The 12,562-nt window shown below is 42.2% G+C and overlaps 1 protein-coding gene across 2 annotated transcripts in view; it reads right to left on the reverse strand.

Annotated features, from left to right (window-relative positions):
• LOC129697421 (cAMP-specific 3',5'-cyclic phosphodiesterase 7B-like) overlaps positions 1-12,562 on the reverse strand; it is a 126,266-nt gene that overhangs the window by 36,866 nt on the left and 76,838 nt on the right. Inside the window, exons 3-4 of one of the 2 annotated variants that reach the window (XM_055635948.1) lie at positions 9,512-9,573; positions 7,824-7,907 (exon numbers count right to left, since the gene is read on the reverse strand). In XM_055635948.1, the coding sequence (XP_055491923.1) occupies positions 7,824-7,907; positions 9,512-9,566 (139 nt within the window). In that variant the 5' untranslated portion in view covers positions 9,567-9,573. The remainder of the gene's footprint in view (positions 1-7,823; positions 7,908-9,511; positions 9,574-12,562) is intronic. The other variant, XM_055635947.1, reaches the window with a different exon arrangement.

Genomic DNA, 12,562 nt, shown 5'->3' on the forward strand with positions numbered 1-12,562 from the left:
GATTAGTGACAGCCCTCGTTGAATGAATTTTGGGGTAAATTTGGTCTCAAATGGTCACGTAAAGCTAATGATTAAGAAAAAGCCCATTTTACAATTAATTTTCTTTCACACTCCTACATTATACTAATTGTTTGTAAATCCTCATACAGTAAAACACCAACCTATGCCAAGAAGGATCTAGCAAAGTATCAAAACCTCAATTGCCTCAAAAAAAAATACCATGGATACCATTCATAGTTCAGTAACTACACTCTCCCCTCAGATTGAGGTTGTTGATTCATGCCTCACTGAGGAAATTCAAACAGAAAATCTAGGCTTAAATTCCAATCCATCACTGTTAAAGGAACAATGCTTCACATGAGATATTAAATTGCCCTGCAATCTGCTCTCTCGGCAGCCACAAAATATTTCATGGTACTATTTAAATATAGAGGTTGATAATTATATTTGGCCCCAATTTATCTATCAAAAGGGCGGGGAAGAACAATGGACAATGGAGGACCCGGCGTGAGGGGACCGCCTTGAGGAGGGGGAGGCAGGGAGAACAAAGAGGGACCTGGCACGGGAGTACTTTGTAACTTTGTAAGTGCCCTTTATAGGCGAATATTTGCATACCTTGGGTATGCAAGCAAAGAATTGCACTGTGACTTGTCACATGTGGCAATAAAGTATTCATTCATTCAATCAATCTCACAATGAAGGACATTCTATCTCTGATATTGGTGCTGCCTTGATATGGCTAAATTCACTGCCATATTTCAAAAGTTGTTGAACATGTTGGCCAGATGGCTCCATGAGGCAGCACCACCATTCAATAGGATCATGCCTGATTTAACATTTGGCTACACAGTCCTGCCTGATCCTGATACCTATTTATTCTTCCAGTGTCCAAAATCTATCTAATTCATGAATCAGCATCCACGGCTGAATATTCCAAATATTCACAAGCCTTGGAGACATAAATGACACAATAAGGTGGTCAGTCCATTATTTAGAAAAGTTTTCCCATAGTTTGAGACGCTTATCAGTCATGAAATCATTAACAGCATTTACATTGCCAAGCCCCTCAGAATCCAATGATAGCACTCCTTGCTGTGGGACCATTTGACTCAATTCTTCCTTTTGGTACAATCCCCTCGTCTAGAGAACCTTTGCTTCACCACCTCTCAAGCAAGTGTATTCGTTCTTAAGTTCAAAGACCAAGTCTGTCGTTATCTATATTACTAAAACTCTGATCTTGACCACTTCCTGTTGTTCTGTATATTGATTTTAGAAAAAACGCTGCCACTTACGGCTGTGATTTTTGGCCATCTTACTCAGAAGTCCCTCTCCACAGTGCTGGACAAGAGGATTTTTCCCATCGATGAAACATAAAAGAGTTATTAGTGTTTAAAAAATGTTCAGATTCTATCTCCTGAAGGCCACGCCCCTTCCGGAGGGACTATAAAACCCGGAAGTGTTTAGTGCCTCAGTCAATCTCTGCGAGATGGAGCAAGCGAGAGGGTCACTTCTCTCAGTCTGAGCTGTGAATAACACTGAACACGTCTACTAAACTGTGAGTGTGGTTTTACTGACCTAGAGTGCCCTTAATGGGGTTTGAAAATGAAAATGTGGTTGGTTTGAAATAAAGCTCAGCAAATGGTTGGTGGTGGTTGCTTTGAAATAAAGCCCAGCAAATGGTTGGTGGTGGTTGCTTTGAAATGGCAAATGATTAAAAGTCTAAACTTGACAACTTCCTGTTTGCACGGTATATTGATTTGAGATAAAACGCTACCACTTACGGCTGTGATTTTTGGCCATCTTACTCAGTCCCCCTCCGCTCATCAGGTGCAGAGGATTCTTTCCACCAATGAAAGCATCCATAGTCAGGATTGAACCCAGGTCTCCGGTGCTGCTGCGACCTGACTCCGGTGGATGGTGACACCAGGAGCTCGCGGGTCCCCGGTGGGAGACTGCTTCACGGAGCACCAGCAACGGTAACTTCTCCCGCCCGAATTGCAGGGTTGAAAGTGGCCTGGAGCGGGGCCTTACATTGCGCTGCGCGGCTTAAACAGCCGTGGGACTTGCTAGCGCCCGCCGGGGGCTTTGACTTTGACTTCGGGAGAAGAATGGAGAGCAGGGGAGAGACAAGACTTTGCCTTCCATCACAGTGAGGAGGAGATTCACTGTGATGGATGTTTGTGTAAATTGTGTTGGTGTGTGTCTTGGTTCTTTTCTTGTATGACTGCAGAAACCAAATTTCGTTTGAACCCCATGTGAGCTTCAAATGACAAATAAATGGTATTGTATTGGAAACCAGTCCCTTCAGCCCAAACACCCATACTAGCGCTCCAGAAAGCCCCCCCCCCACCCCCCCACTGGCCACCAATATTGGAATTGGTGGAGAGGTGGAATATTGGGTTGGGGGACCAGCCCTCCCGTGTGAACATGGGACCCATCGGGTCCCACTTAGTCTAGTATACTTTATATATAAAGGACAGCAAGGTGGCGCAGTGTTAGAGCTGCTGCCTTACAGCTCTTGCAGCACCGGAGACCTGGGTTCAATCCTGACTATGGATGCTGTCTGTACGGAGTTTGTAGATTCTTCCTGTGACCTGCGTGGTTTTCTCCGAGATCTTCGGTTTCCTCCCACACTCCAAAGACGTACAGGTTTGTAGGTTAATTGGCTTGCTATAAATGTAAATTGTCCCTAGTGTGTGTAAAATCGTGTTAATGTGCGGGGATCGCTGGTTGGCGTGGACTCGGTGGGCCGAAGGGCCTGTTTCCACGATGTATCTCTAAACTAAACTAAAAAAACTCCAGTTGTGGTCTCACCTACATTCTGCTTCATGATCACCTTACTCTTGTACTTCCTCCTCAGCAATAAAGATGAACATTCCTTTTGTCTCCTTAATTGGTTGCTGGACCTGCATGCTACATTCAAGACTTCCCCTGGGAGAACATGGAGATTTCTCTGAAACCTAACCTAACTCACCAAAGTCAATAACGTCCTACTCCCCAGCCATCAACTTGTCCTCACCTAACCTGTTTATATCTCTTTACAGACTCTGTGCCCTCATAACTCGCTTTCCATCCCATCGTTGTGTTCTCAGCAATGTATCCACATCTATCAGTAATATACACTGCTCATAACTGAGATTTCAGCAATGATCCCAGAGACACCTCACTAGATATGGCTTACCAGCTGTCTCCGTCATGAGAACAGTACTTGTCTTTCATTATATATAGGATTGCTTGGGGTTGTGAAGTTACTACATAGATATTCAGAAGTTTTCTGGGATCTTATGATCTATAATGTTCATTATTTTATCATGAATTAATCAAGTGCAACATCAGATATAACATAGAAACATAGAAAATAGGTGCAGGAGTAGGCCATTCAGCCCTTCGAGCCTGCACCGCCATTCAATATGATCATGGCTGATCATCCAACTCAGTTTCTCATCCCTGCCTTCTCTCAATACCCCCTGATCCCTTTAGCCACAAGGGCCACATCTAACTCCCTCTTAAATATAGCCAATGAACTGGCCTCAACTACCTTCTGTGGCAGAGAATTCCAGAGATTCACCACTCTCTGTGTGAAAAATGTTTTCCTCATCTCGGTCCTAAAAGATTTCCCCCTTATCCTTAAACTGTGACCCCTTGTTCTGGACTTTCCCAACATCGGGAACAATCTTCCTGCATCTAGCCTGTCCAACCCCTTAAGAATTTTGTAAGTTTCTATAAGATCCCCCCTCAACCTTCTAAATTCTAACGAGTACAAACCGAGTCTATCCAGTCTCTCTTCATACGAAAGTCCTGACATCCCAGGAATCAGTCTGGTGAACCTTCTCTGTACTCCCTCTATGGCAAGAATGTATTTCCTCAGATTAGGAGACCATAACTGTACGCAATACTCCAGGTGTGGTCTCACCAAGACCCTGTACAACTGTAGTAGAACCTCCCTGATCCCATAACAGATAGAATGGGTCTTAAATCTGTTGTATGTTTGATCTGAATAGACAATCACCATCATCTACATTGTCTATATATAGAAACATAGAAAATAGGTGCAGGAGGATGCCATTCGGCCCTTCGTGCCAGCACCGCCATTCATTGTGATCATGGCTGATCGTCCCCAATCAATAACCCGTGCCTGCCTTCTCCCCATATCCCTTGATTCCACTAGCTCCTAGAGCTCCATCTAACTCTCTCTTAAATCCATCCAGTGATTCCACAAATTCCACAAATTCACAACTCTCTGGGTGAATTTTTTTTATCTCACCTCAGTCTTAAATGGCCTCCCCTTTATTCTAAGACTGTAGCCCCTGGTTCTGGACTCGCCCAACATTGGGAACATTTTTTCTGCATCTAGCTTGTCCAGTCCTTTTATAATTTTATATGTTTCTATAAGATATCCCCTCATCCTTTTAAACTCCAGTGAAAATTCTGTTAATTAAATTAGTTATAGCAAATCTGAAGTGGAGCAATTTCGAAAGGATTCCAGCAATTAATTAAGTGTGTGCTCCATTCTCTTTGAAGGTTTCCAATTTGATGCTTACACTACATAAAGCAGGAAGCAGGTGCTACAATGTTGTGAATATATGATTGCTACAAAGTCTATATAGGAAATGGACTTTAGTCATTTTGATTACTTTAATTTTTGCATCTATGCCAATAGCAGTGATTATTCCACGTGAAAATCTTCCCAGATATTTGGAAAGATGCAGAATTACACTTCAACACCTACAAGTCAGGAATTGCATATGGCTGCAAGTTAATTAGATACAGGAACTGTTCCACCCAACGGACATTAAGCCCATTGACCTATGGCCTACATGAGCATAGGCAGTAAAGAAACTCAACAACATCAGACTGAAATATAGAAACAAGGAACTGCAGGTGCTGGTGTATAAAAAAAGGCAAAACGCTGGAGTAAATCAGCAGGCCAGACAACATATCGGTGTCGTTTCGGGTTAGGACCTTCTTCTGACTAATGGCAGTAGGTGGTGGGAAAGAAAGCTGGAAGGGAGGAGGGGCAGGACATAACCTGGCATGTAATAGGTGGATACAGGCGAAGGAGGCCTTTTGATAGGCAGACATTGGACAAAGGCCAGAGATGAAAAGACAAGGTGTGAGACATAAGGATTGAAAAGTTGCGGATTGCACAACTTGAGGAAGAAATATAGGTGAAGGAAGAGGGGAATGGGTGCATATCCAGGTGTGGCACAGGGAAGGGGTGGGGGGGATAGAAAATGCAGGGGATGGTGGTTAGCTAAAATTGGTGAATTCAATGTTCATACCAGTGATTTAAAACAAAATACGCTTAATTTATCCTATCATTAAAGTCAATATAAATAGCCATTCGTAGTAATACAAGATGGATTTGCATTATCAAAGGACTGTTCTTCGGGAAATCATCCTTGGATCCTCATTGAATTTCCACCTAATATTCCTACAGTTAAATATTAGATGGTTTTCTTTTATTTTATTTTCTCTTCCTATACCAAAAGCATTGACTGTATTCTCTGTGAGGAGTATTTTCACAAGGTTACAAACTATGGAATGGCCAAACCAAGTTTTAGTAGAACGATCCAGTGTGATGAGTAGCAGCCAACCATTTTGCAAATGTACTTTCCTTAAAGAGACAGTATATGGATTCAGGTCCGTTCCTGTGGATTGTGGGGTCGTCAATGTTATCCTACTTTTCAAGAAATGAGCGAGAGAGAAAACAGGGAATTATGGACTAGTTAGCCTGACATCGGTGGTGGGAAAGATGCTGGAGTCAATTATTAAAGAAGTAATAATGAAGCATTTGCATAGCAGGAAAAGGATTGGTCCAAGTCAGCATGGATTTATGAAGGGGAAATCCTGCTAGACTAACCTTCTGGAATTTTTTGAGGATGTGACAAGTAAAATCAATGAAGGAGAGCCAGTGGATGTAGTGTATCTGGACTTTCAGAAAGCCTTTGATCTGGTCCCACACAGGAGGTGAGTGGGCAAAAGTGAGCACATGATATTGTTATTGACATGGATAGAAAGGAAACAAAGAGGTGGAATAAACGGGGTCCCTGTCAGAATGGCAGGCAGTGGCGAGTGGAGCGCCGCAAGGCTAGGTGCTGGGGCCGCAACTATTTACAATATATATTAATGATTTAGATGATGGAATTAAAAGTAACACTAGGAAATTTGAAGATGACACAAAGCTGGGTGGCAGTGAATGCTCTGCGAAGAGAATGCTAGGAGGTTGCAGGGTGACTTGGACAGGTTGAGTGAGTGGGCAGATGCATGGCAGATGCAGTATAATGTAGTTAAATGTGAGGTTATCCACTTTGGCGGCAAGAACAAGGAGGCAGATTATTATCTCAATGGTGTCAGATTAGGAAAAAGGGAAGTGCAACGAGACCTGGGTGTCCTTGTACACCAGTCACGGAAAGTAAACATGCACGTACAGCAGGCAGTGAAGAAAGCTAATAGCATGTTGGCCTTCATAACGAGAGGATTTGAGTATCAGAGTAAAGAGGTCCTTCTGCAGTTGTACAGGGCCCTGGTGAGACCACACCTGGAGTATTGTGTGCAGTTTTGGTCTCCTAATTTGAGGAAGGACATCCTTGCTATTAAGGGAGCGCAGCGTAGGTTCATGAGGTTAATCCCCGGGTTGGCGGGATTGTCAAATGAGGAAAGATTGGAAAGACTGCTTGTATTCACTGGCATTTAGAAGGATGATGGGGTTCTTATTGAAACATACAAAATTATAAAAGGACTGGGCAAGCTAGATGCAGGAAAAACGTTCCCAATGTTTGGGGAGTCGAGAACCACGGGCCACAGTCTAAGAATAAAGGGGAGGCCATTTAAGACTGAGGTGAGAAAAAAACGTTTTCACCCAGAGAGTTGTGAATTTGTGGAATGTTTTGCCACGGAAGGCAGTGGAGGCCAATTCACTGGATGAATTTAAAAGAGAGTTAGATAGAGCTCTTGGGGTTAGCTGAATCAAGGGGTATGGGGAGAAGGCAAGCACGGGTTGCTGATTGTGGATGATCAGCCATGATCACAATGAAGGGCCGAATGGCACCTATTTTGCACCTGCACCTATTTTCTATGTTTCCATGTAATCCCCTGTTGTTGAGGTAATATAAGCTATACATGTGGGTAATCTTAAAGTTGTAAGTTGACCTGCAGCCCTGTGGTTCTTCTTCTGACCATTCATAATTTCTACTTTATTTATGGGACTCTTTTTTAGAATCATAGCATCCTTACAGCGTTGAAGCAGACTATTTGGTATTTTGAACTCATGCCAACCTTCATAAGTCAGTCCCCATTGCTGGCTCTTTCACTGAAGTCCAGCAATTTGTTTTCCTTCGTGTACTTATCAAATTCCATTTTAAAAGCCACAACTGAACCTGTTTCCACTATCCTTTCAGCCAATCTATTCCAGAGCATAACCACTGATTGCCTGAGAAAGCTTTACCTTACATCATCTCTGTTTTTTTGCCAATCACCTTGATAATGTCTACTCTAATTCTCGACCCTTGCCCAAAAGCATCTATCAAATTGTATCTATTTATTTTATCTATCAAACCAGCTCACAATCTTCCAATAACTTCTCAATTTTCCCTAATTTCTTGTTCAAATTTGTATTGTCAAAACAATTGACATAAACAGTATGGCCAAAGTGTCAAATATTTGTCTGATGGAGGAAAACTGAGGATGAATTTCCAAATAGTATACTTCTTTAACTTTAATGCAAACTCAAAATTATATCTCCTTTCAAGAATTTGTCAAAGCAGCATCCATTGCAATGAATAAAAGTCACTGAGTTGTGGTTGAGTTTTGTTTTTACTTACAATTGAGAAGACGAAAGTCAATGACTGGATATGATCCGCGGCGCTCAGAGAGAAGCCCTGCTTGCCCTCTTACTCGTGCATTTCCTGGGAGAAAAGAGATTCACTTAGAAGAATAAAACAACAGGCACAAAACACCACCATCCCCAAATCCCCTATAACACATGATCCTGACTTCAAAATAGTCAATCCTTCAATGCTTCTTGTGTACAAATCCTGGAAAGGTCAGGCAAAGAGTAAATTCAGCACAAGGGTAGGGTGGTCAAGGTAGAAACTCACCTCTACCTCCCTTTCAAGTTGTGTTTGGCAATAAATACTGGCTTTTCCAGCAGTGCCAAATGCTGACTGTCCCCAGCAATTTCCAACTTCAGTGCTGTGTAATGTCCTGCCCATGAGGGGCCCAGTATAATAATAAGAATGAAAAATAAAGACGCATATACAATAATTTCCTTAATATTGTAGTTTAATGCAGCAAAAAGAATCCACAGCTCTTTGTGGGAGCCTCGGCAAAGAAAAATAAATCTAATGCCACGTAAGGCAAAAATTATTCTAAAAAGCTAGTTTTAAAGAAAACATTTGGAGGAGGGAAATGAAATAAAGGGGAGCATGGCTAGGGAGGAAATACCAGTGGTTAGGAAACGAGAACAGAAGACAGAGCTGTGAAGGGCAGAACTATCAGTTTCAGAGATAGTATAAGGCTAAAAAACATCAAGAACGCAGACTATAGGGATAGACAAGGGGCCACCCAGGAACACAGAAAAAAAAGACAAAGATGGCAAAGGCTTAGGTGAAGGGTTCAGCTCATGAGCTGAGGTAGTATAAAGCCAGGTGATGTTGCACTATGAAAACAGGTAGTCTTAACTGTGGCTCAGACATTTTGTCAGGGAGGATTGAGTCAGGGAAGAGAAAAATAAGTGTGTGAAAAGGACTGAGGAAATGATTTTGTTCTTCAGAATAAATTCCTGCATGTCCAATTTTCAGGTTGAAGAGGCTTTAATCTGAAACATCGACAAGTTTCTCACTCCTCTGGTGCTATCGGACATGCTGTGTGTTAACAGCATTTTTCTTTCTTAGTGCTGGGTAACATTTAACATTCACTTGAGAGGTCTTCAGAATAATAATTCACTTAAACCAAGGGCAAATTTCTCGGCATTAACCATTGCCACAACAACCTCAGACATCTGAATATACAACTCAAGGCATAATTTCAAAAGATGCTACCAGTGATACTCTGCTCTTTTGTCTTTGCAGATTGGACCAACACTGAATCAAAGCAGATGCAAATATTAACTTTAAAAAAAAAAATTACTCTTGGTATGAACATTTTCTTTGGTGTTAAGCCTTGTTTAATCAGGACTAAAGATTTGGTAGTGTAGAATTGTAATTATTATTAAACAATCCCTTTAGCCCTGACAAACTTATTTTCCATGTGTGGGAAGCTATTTTGTCTGCAAAATATGTACATAATCTATATAGAAATAATTAAAACTATATTCATTGTTTAAATGATCCTTTTTCACCAGAGGGACAGTTTAGGAAGTTGGCTCCAAGAAGGTGCCCTTCTGAATTATAACATTGTTTTGTAAATAAATAAATAAAATAAGATAGATCCTTCACCCCATATGCATATTTCCATCCTTATTTCAGCTTCCATACAAGTAAATATGATCATAGTCCCTGCTTTGCCTTACGAGAATTCTCAGATGATTTCTGTTCAGCATCCTTGCCCTTGTTGCCTGATGTCATGGATTACCTACAGATGGCACCAAATTCAAAGTTATGGGAGAATAAACAAAAATAATTTACAGAGTCTTTGTGAACAACTTCTTTTAAGGCTGTAGCAAGCACTAATATCTCACGGGTAAGCCTTTCCTACAGTGCAGCACTCCAATGAGATGCCAGGCAGAACTATGTGCACAAGTCTTTAATGAGTGACTAGAATTTATAACCTTCAAACCCAGAGGGAAGAGTACTATCAAAGCTGAAGCTTTCTTCACTGTAATCTAGACACCATGTCGATCCATCTTCGGCAAAAGAAAATGGAATAACATAATCGTAAGCACGCATTATTGCTTCAGCTATGGCCCAGGTCTGCAGACATCATCTGAGCCTCCCAAAAGGGACATTTCCTGAACGGATGTTTGGCTACTTGGCATATCCCAGTGGTATCTGTATATAAACATAGTTCCTGTTTGATGACAAAGTTCACCCTGAATCACATCTAACTGTCATTAAGGGTGGAGTACATACAGCAGACAGCTCAAAAGATAGTGAAACATCACACACATCACCGGCCCTGGTCAAATGGCAATTAATGTCAAGGTCAGTGTGTGTGCCTGCAATATCGCAATTTTGCATTTAAGCAACAGCTGCGCTTGGGAGGGCAGTCAAAACATTATTTTGTAATCTGTGCTGTTAACTTATTTTAGAATGTAAAAGTTTACATTGTAAAAAGGTTTATATCTGGTTGCCTGATAAGTGGTTGGAACCAGGAACAAAATGTTTGCACTGTATTTTAAGCTACAAAATTCTAAACAAGTAGCCCGTGTGGCCATGAAACAGAAACAGACACACAAGTACAAAGTTCCTTTAAACCAGCAACCCCACACCTTCGATCATCATAAGGTTATGTGATAGGAGCAGAATTAGGCCATTCGGCCCACCAAACCTCCTCTGTCATTCAATCATGGCTGATCTATCTTTCCCTCTCAACCCATTCTGCTGCCTTCGCCCCTTAACCACTGACACTCGTACTAATCAAGAATCTATCATTCTCTGCCTTAAAAATATCCATTGACTTGACATCCACAGCCTTCAAATCCTGGCACCACATCACCCCAGTCCTCAAAGAACTTCACTGGCTTCCCATTTCCCACCGGATCATCTACAAAATCCTGGTCATCACCTACAAAGCCCTCAACCACTTGGCCCCACCTTATCTCACTGACCTCCTCTCCCCCTACCAACCCTCACTGTCCCTCAGATCCATTTCAGCCGGTCTCCTCTCCATTCTGAAATCCAACCTCTGCACTTTTGGATACAGAGCCTTATCCAGGGCAGCTCCCAGGCTCTGGAACTCCCTCCCACAATTGATCCGAACTTCTGAGTCCCTCACCATCTTCCAGTCCCGCCTCAAGACCCATCTCTTCACCTCTGCATACCCTTAGTCCCATATCCCCCTCCCCTTTGCATCTCTGTCTTACTGCTCTATTTTGTTTTGTTCTTGACTCACAATGTAAAGCGACTTTGAGTCCTTGAAAAGCGCTATACAAAATAAATGTATTATTATTATTATTATTGAATTCCACAAATTCACCACCCTCTCACTAAAGAAATTCCTCCTTATCCCTTTCCTAAAGGTATGTCCTTTAATTCTGAGGCTATGGCCTCTGGTCCTGGACTCTCCCACGAGTGGAAACATCCCCGCCGTATCCACTCTATCCAGCTCTTTCACTATTCGGCAAGTTTCAATAAGGTCCCCTCTCAGCCTTCTAAACTCTAGCGAGTAAAATCTCGGTGCCTTCATACACTCATCGTATGTTAATTCAATCTTTCCTGGGATCATTCTGTGTATCTCAGGCAACCCTTCAGGATCAAGGAATGGGAAATAGGATTTATTTTAAATATATCAGTTGTTATACGTCAGTCTCAGGTGAGTTGTTGGTCCAATGGCAAGGTGGTCCACGCAATTGGAGACTCAGTTCTGCTGCATAAACCCAGACTTAGTGCACACTCTAAGTACACGCGAATGTATGTTGACTTCCACTCGCCCTGAACGCAAACACATTCTTTTTCTCAGCTCCTCCCCGTTACTCCCCTGCCACAGACTCTGACTCCCTCCTCTGTCTGTCCATTTTGTTGTCCCTGTACCTCAGTTCCCTCCCCCTTCTCTCATCTGCTTCCTGGTATAGTCCGTTCCGATGCATCTACTTCACAATCTTCAGCCGAAGATTGCGCGCCTGTCCTTTCTACAGAATGATATTAGACATCCACTTTGTGCAATATTTTCGGTGACTTAACTTACTTTTTTGGCAACATTCCATCATTGACACGGTGGCAAAAGCTCTGCCATGCACATGATGAAATTTTAAATCATTGCCTGAAGCTATTGCTATCTGTTGAAAACAAAATAGACATTTCCAATTTCCCCATGGCAACTTTACATACAAAACAATGCAGGTTTTTGAGACCATTTTAATTCTCCACTCCAAGTTAATTTCAACTCTCTGATATCCGAGCTGAGTGAAGTCTTGTGAAAGCTTTAAAATTTTCAATTCGATGAATTATTCTGTCACTGAGCATGGAATCGGATCCTTCAGCCAACCATGTCATAGTACGCTCAAGTACGTACCTACACCAATCCCACTTAACACCACTTGGCCTGCAATCTACTATCCTGGGGCGATTCAAATGCTCATCGAGATGCTTCTTAATTGTTTGTGGGAGTACCGACCTCCACCACCTTCTCTGGCAGTGCATTCTAGATAACCAGCCGCTGGGTGGAAGATGGACGGCACAGTTACGCAGCGGTAGAGTTGTTGCCTTGCAGCTCCAGAGACGCAGGTTTAATGCTGAATGGTGCTGTCTGTGCAGAGTTTGTACGTTCTCCCTGTGACCACGTGGATTTCCTTCGAGAGCTCCGGTTTCCTCTCACATTCCAAAGACATAAAGGTTTGGAGGTTAATTGTTTTCTGTAAATCGTCCATAGTGTGTAGGATGCGAAACTGGGATAACCAAACTAG

This window comes from Leucoraja erinacea, chromosome 5 (genome assembly GCF_028641065.1).
Source record: "Leucoraja erinacea ecotype New England chromosome 5, Leri_hhj_1, whole genome shotgun sequence".
In the NCBI taxonomy this organism is placed as follows: Eukaryota; Metazoa; Chordata; class Chondrichthyes; order Rajiformes; family Rajidae; genus Leucoraja; species Leucoraja erinaceus.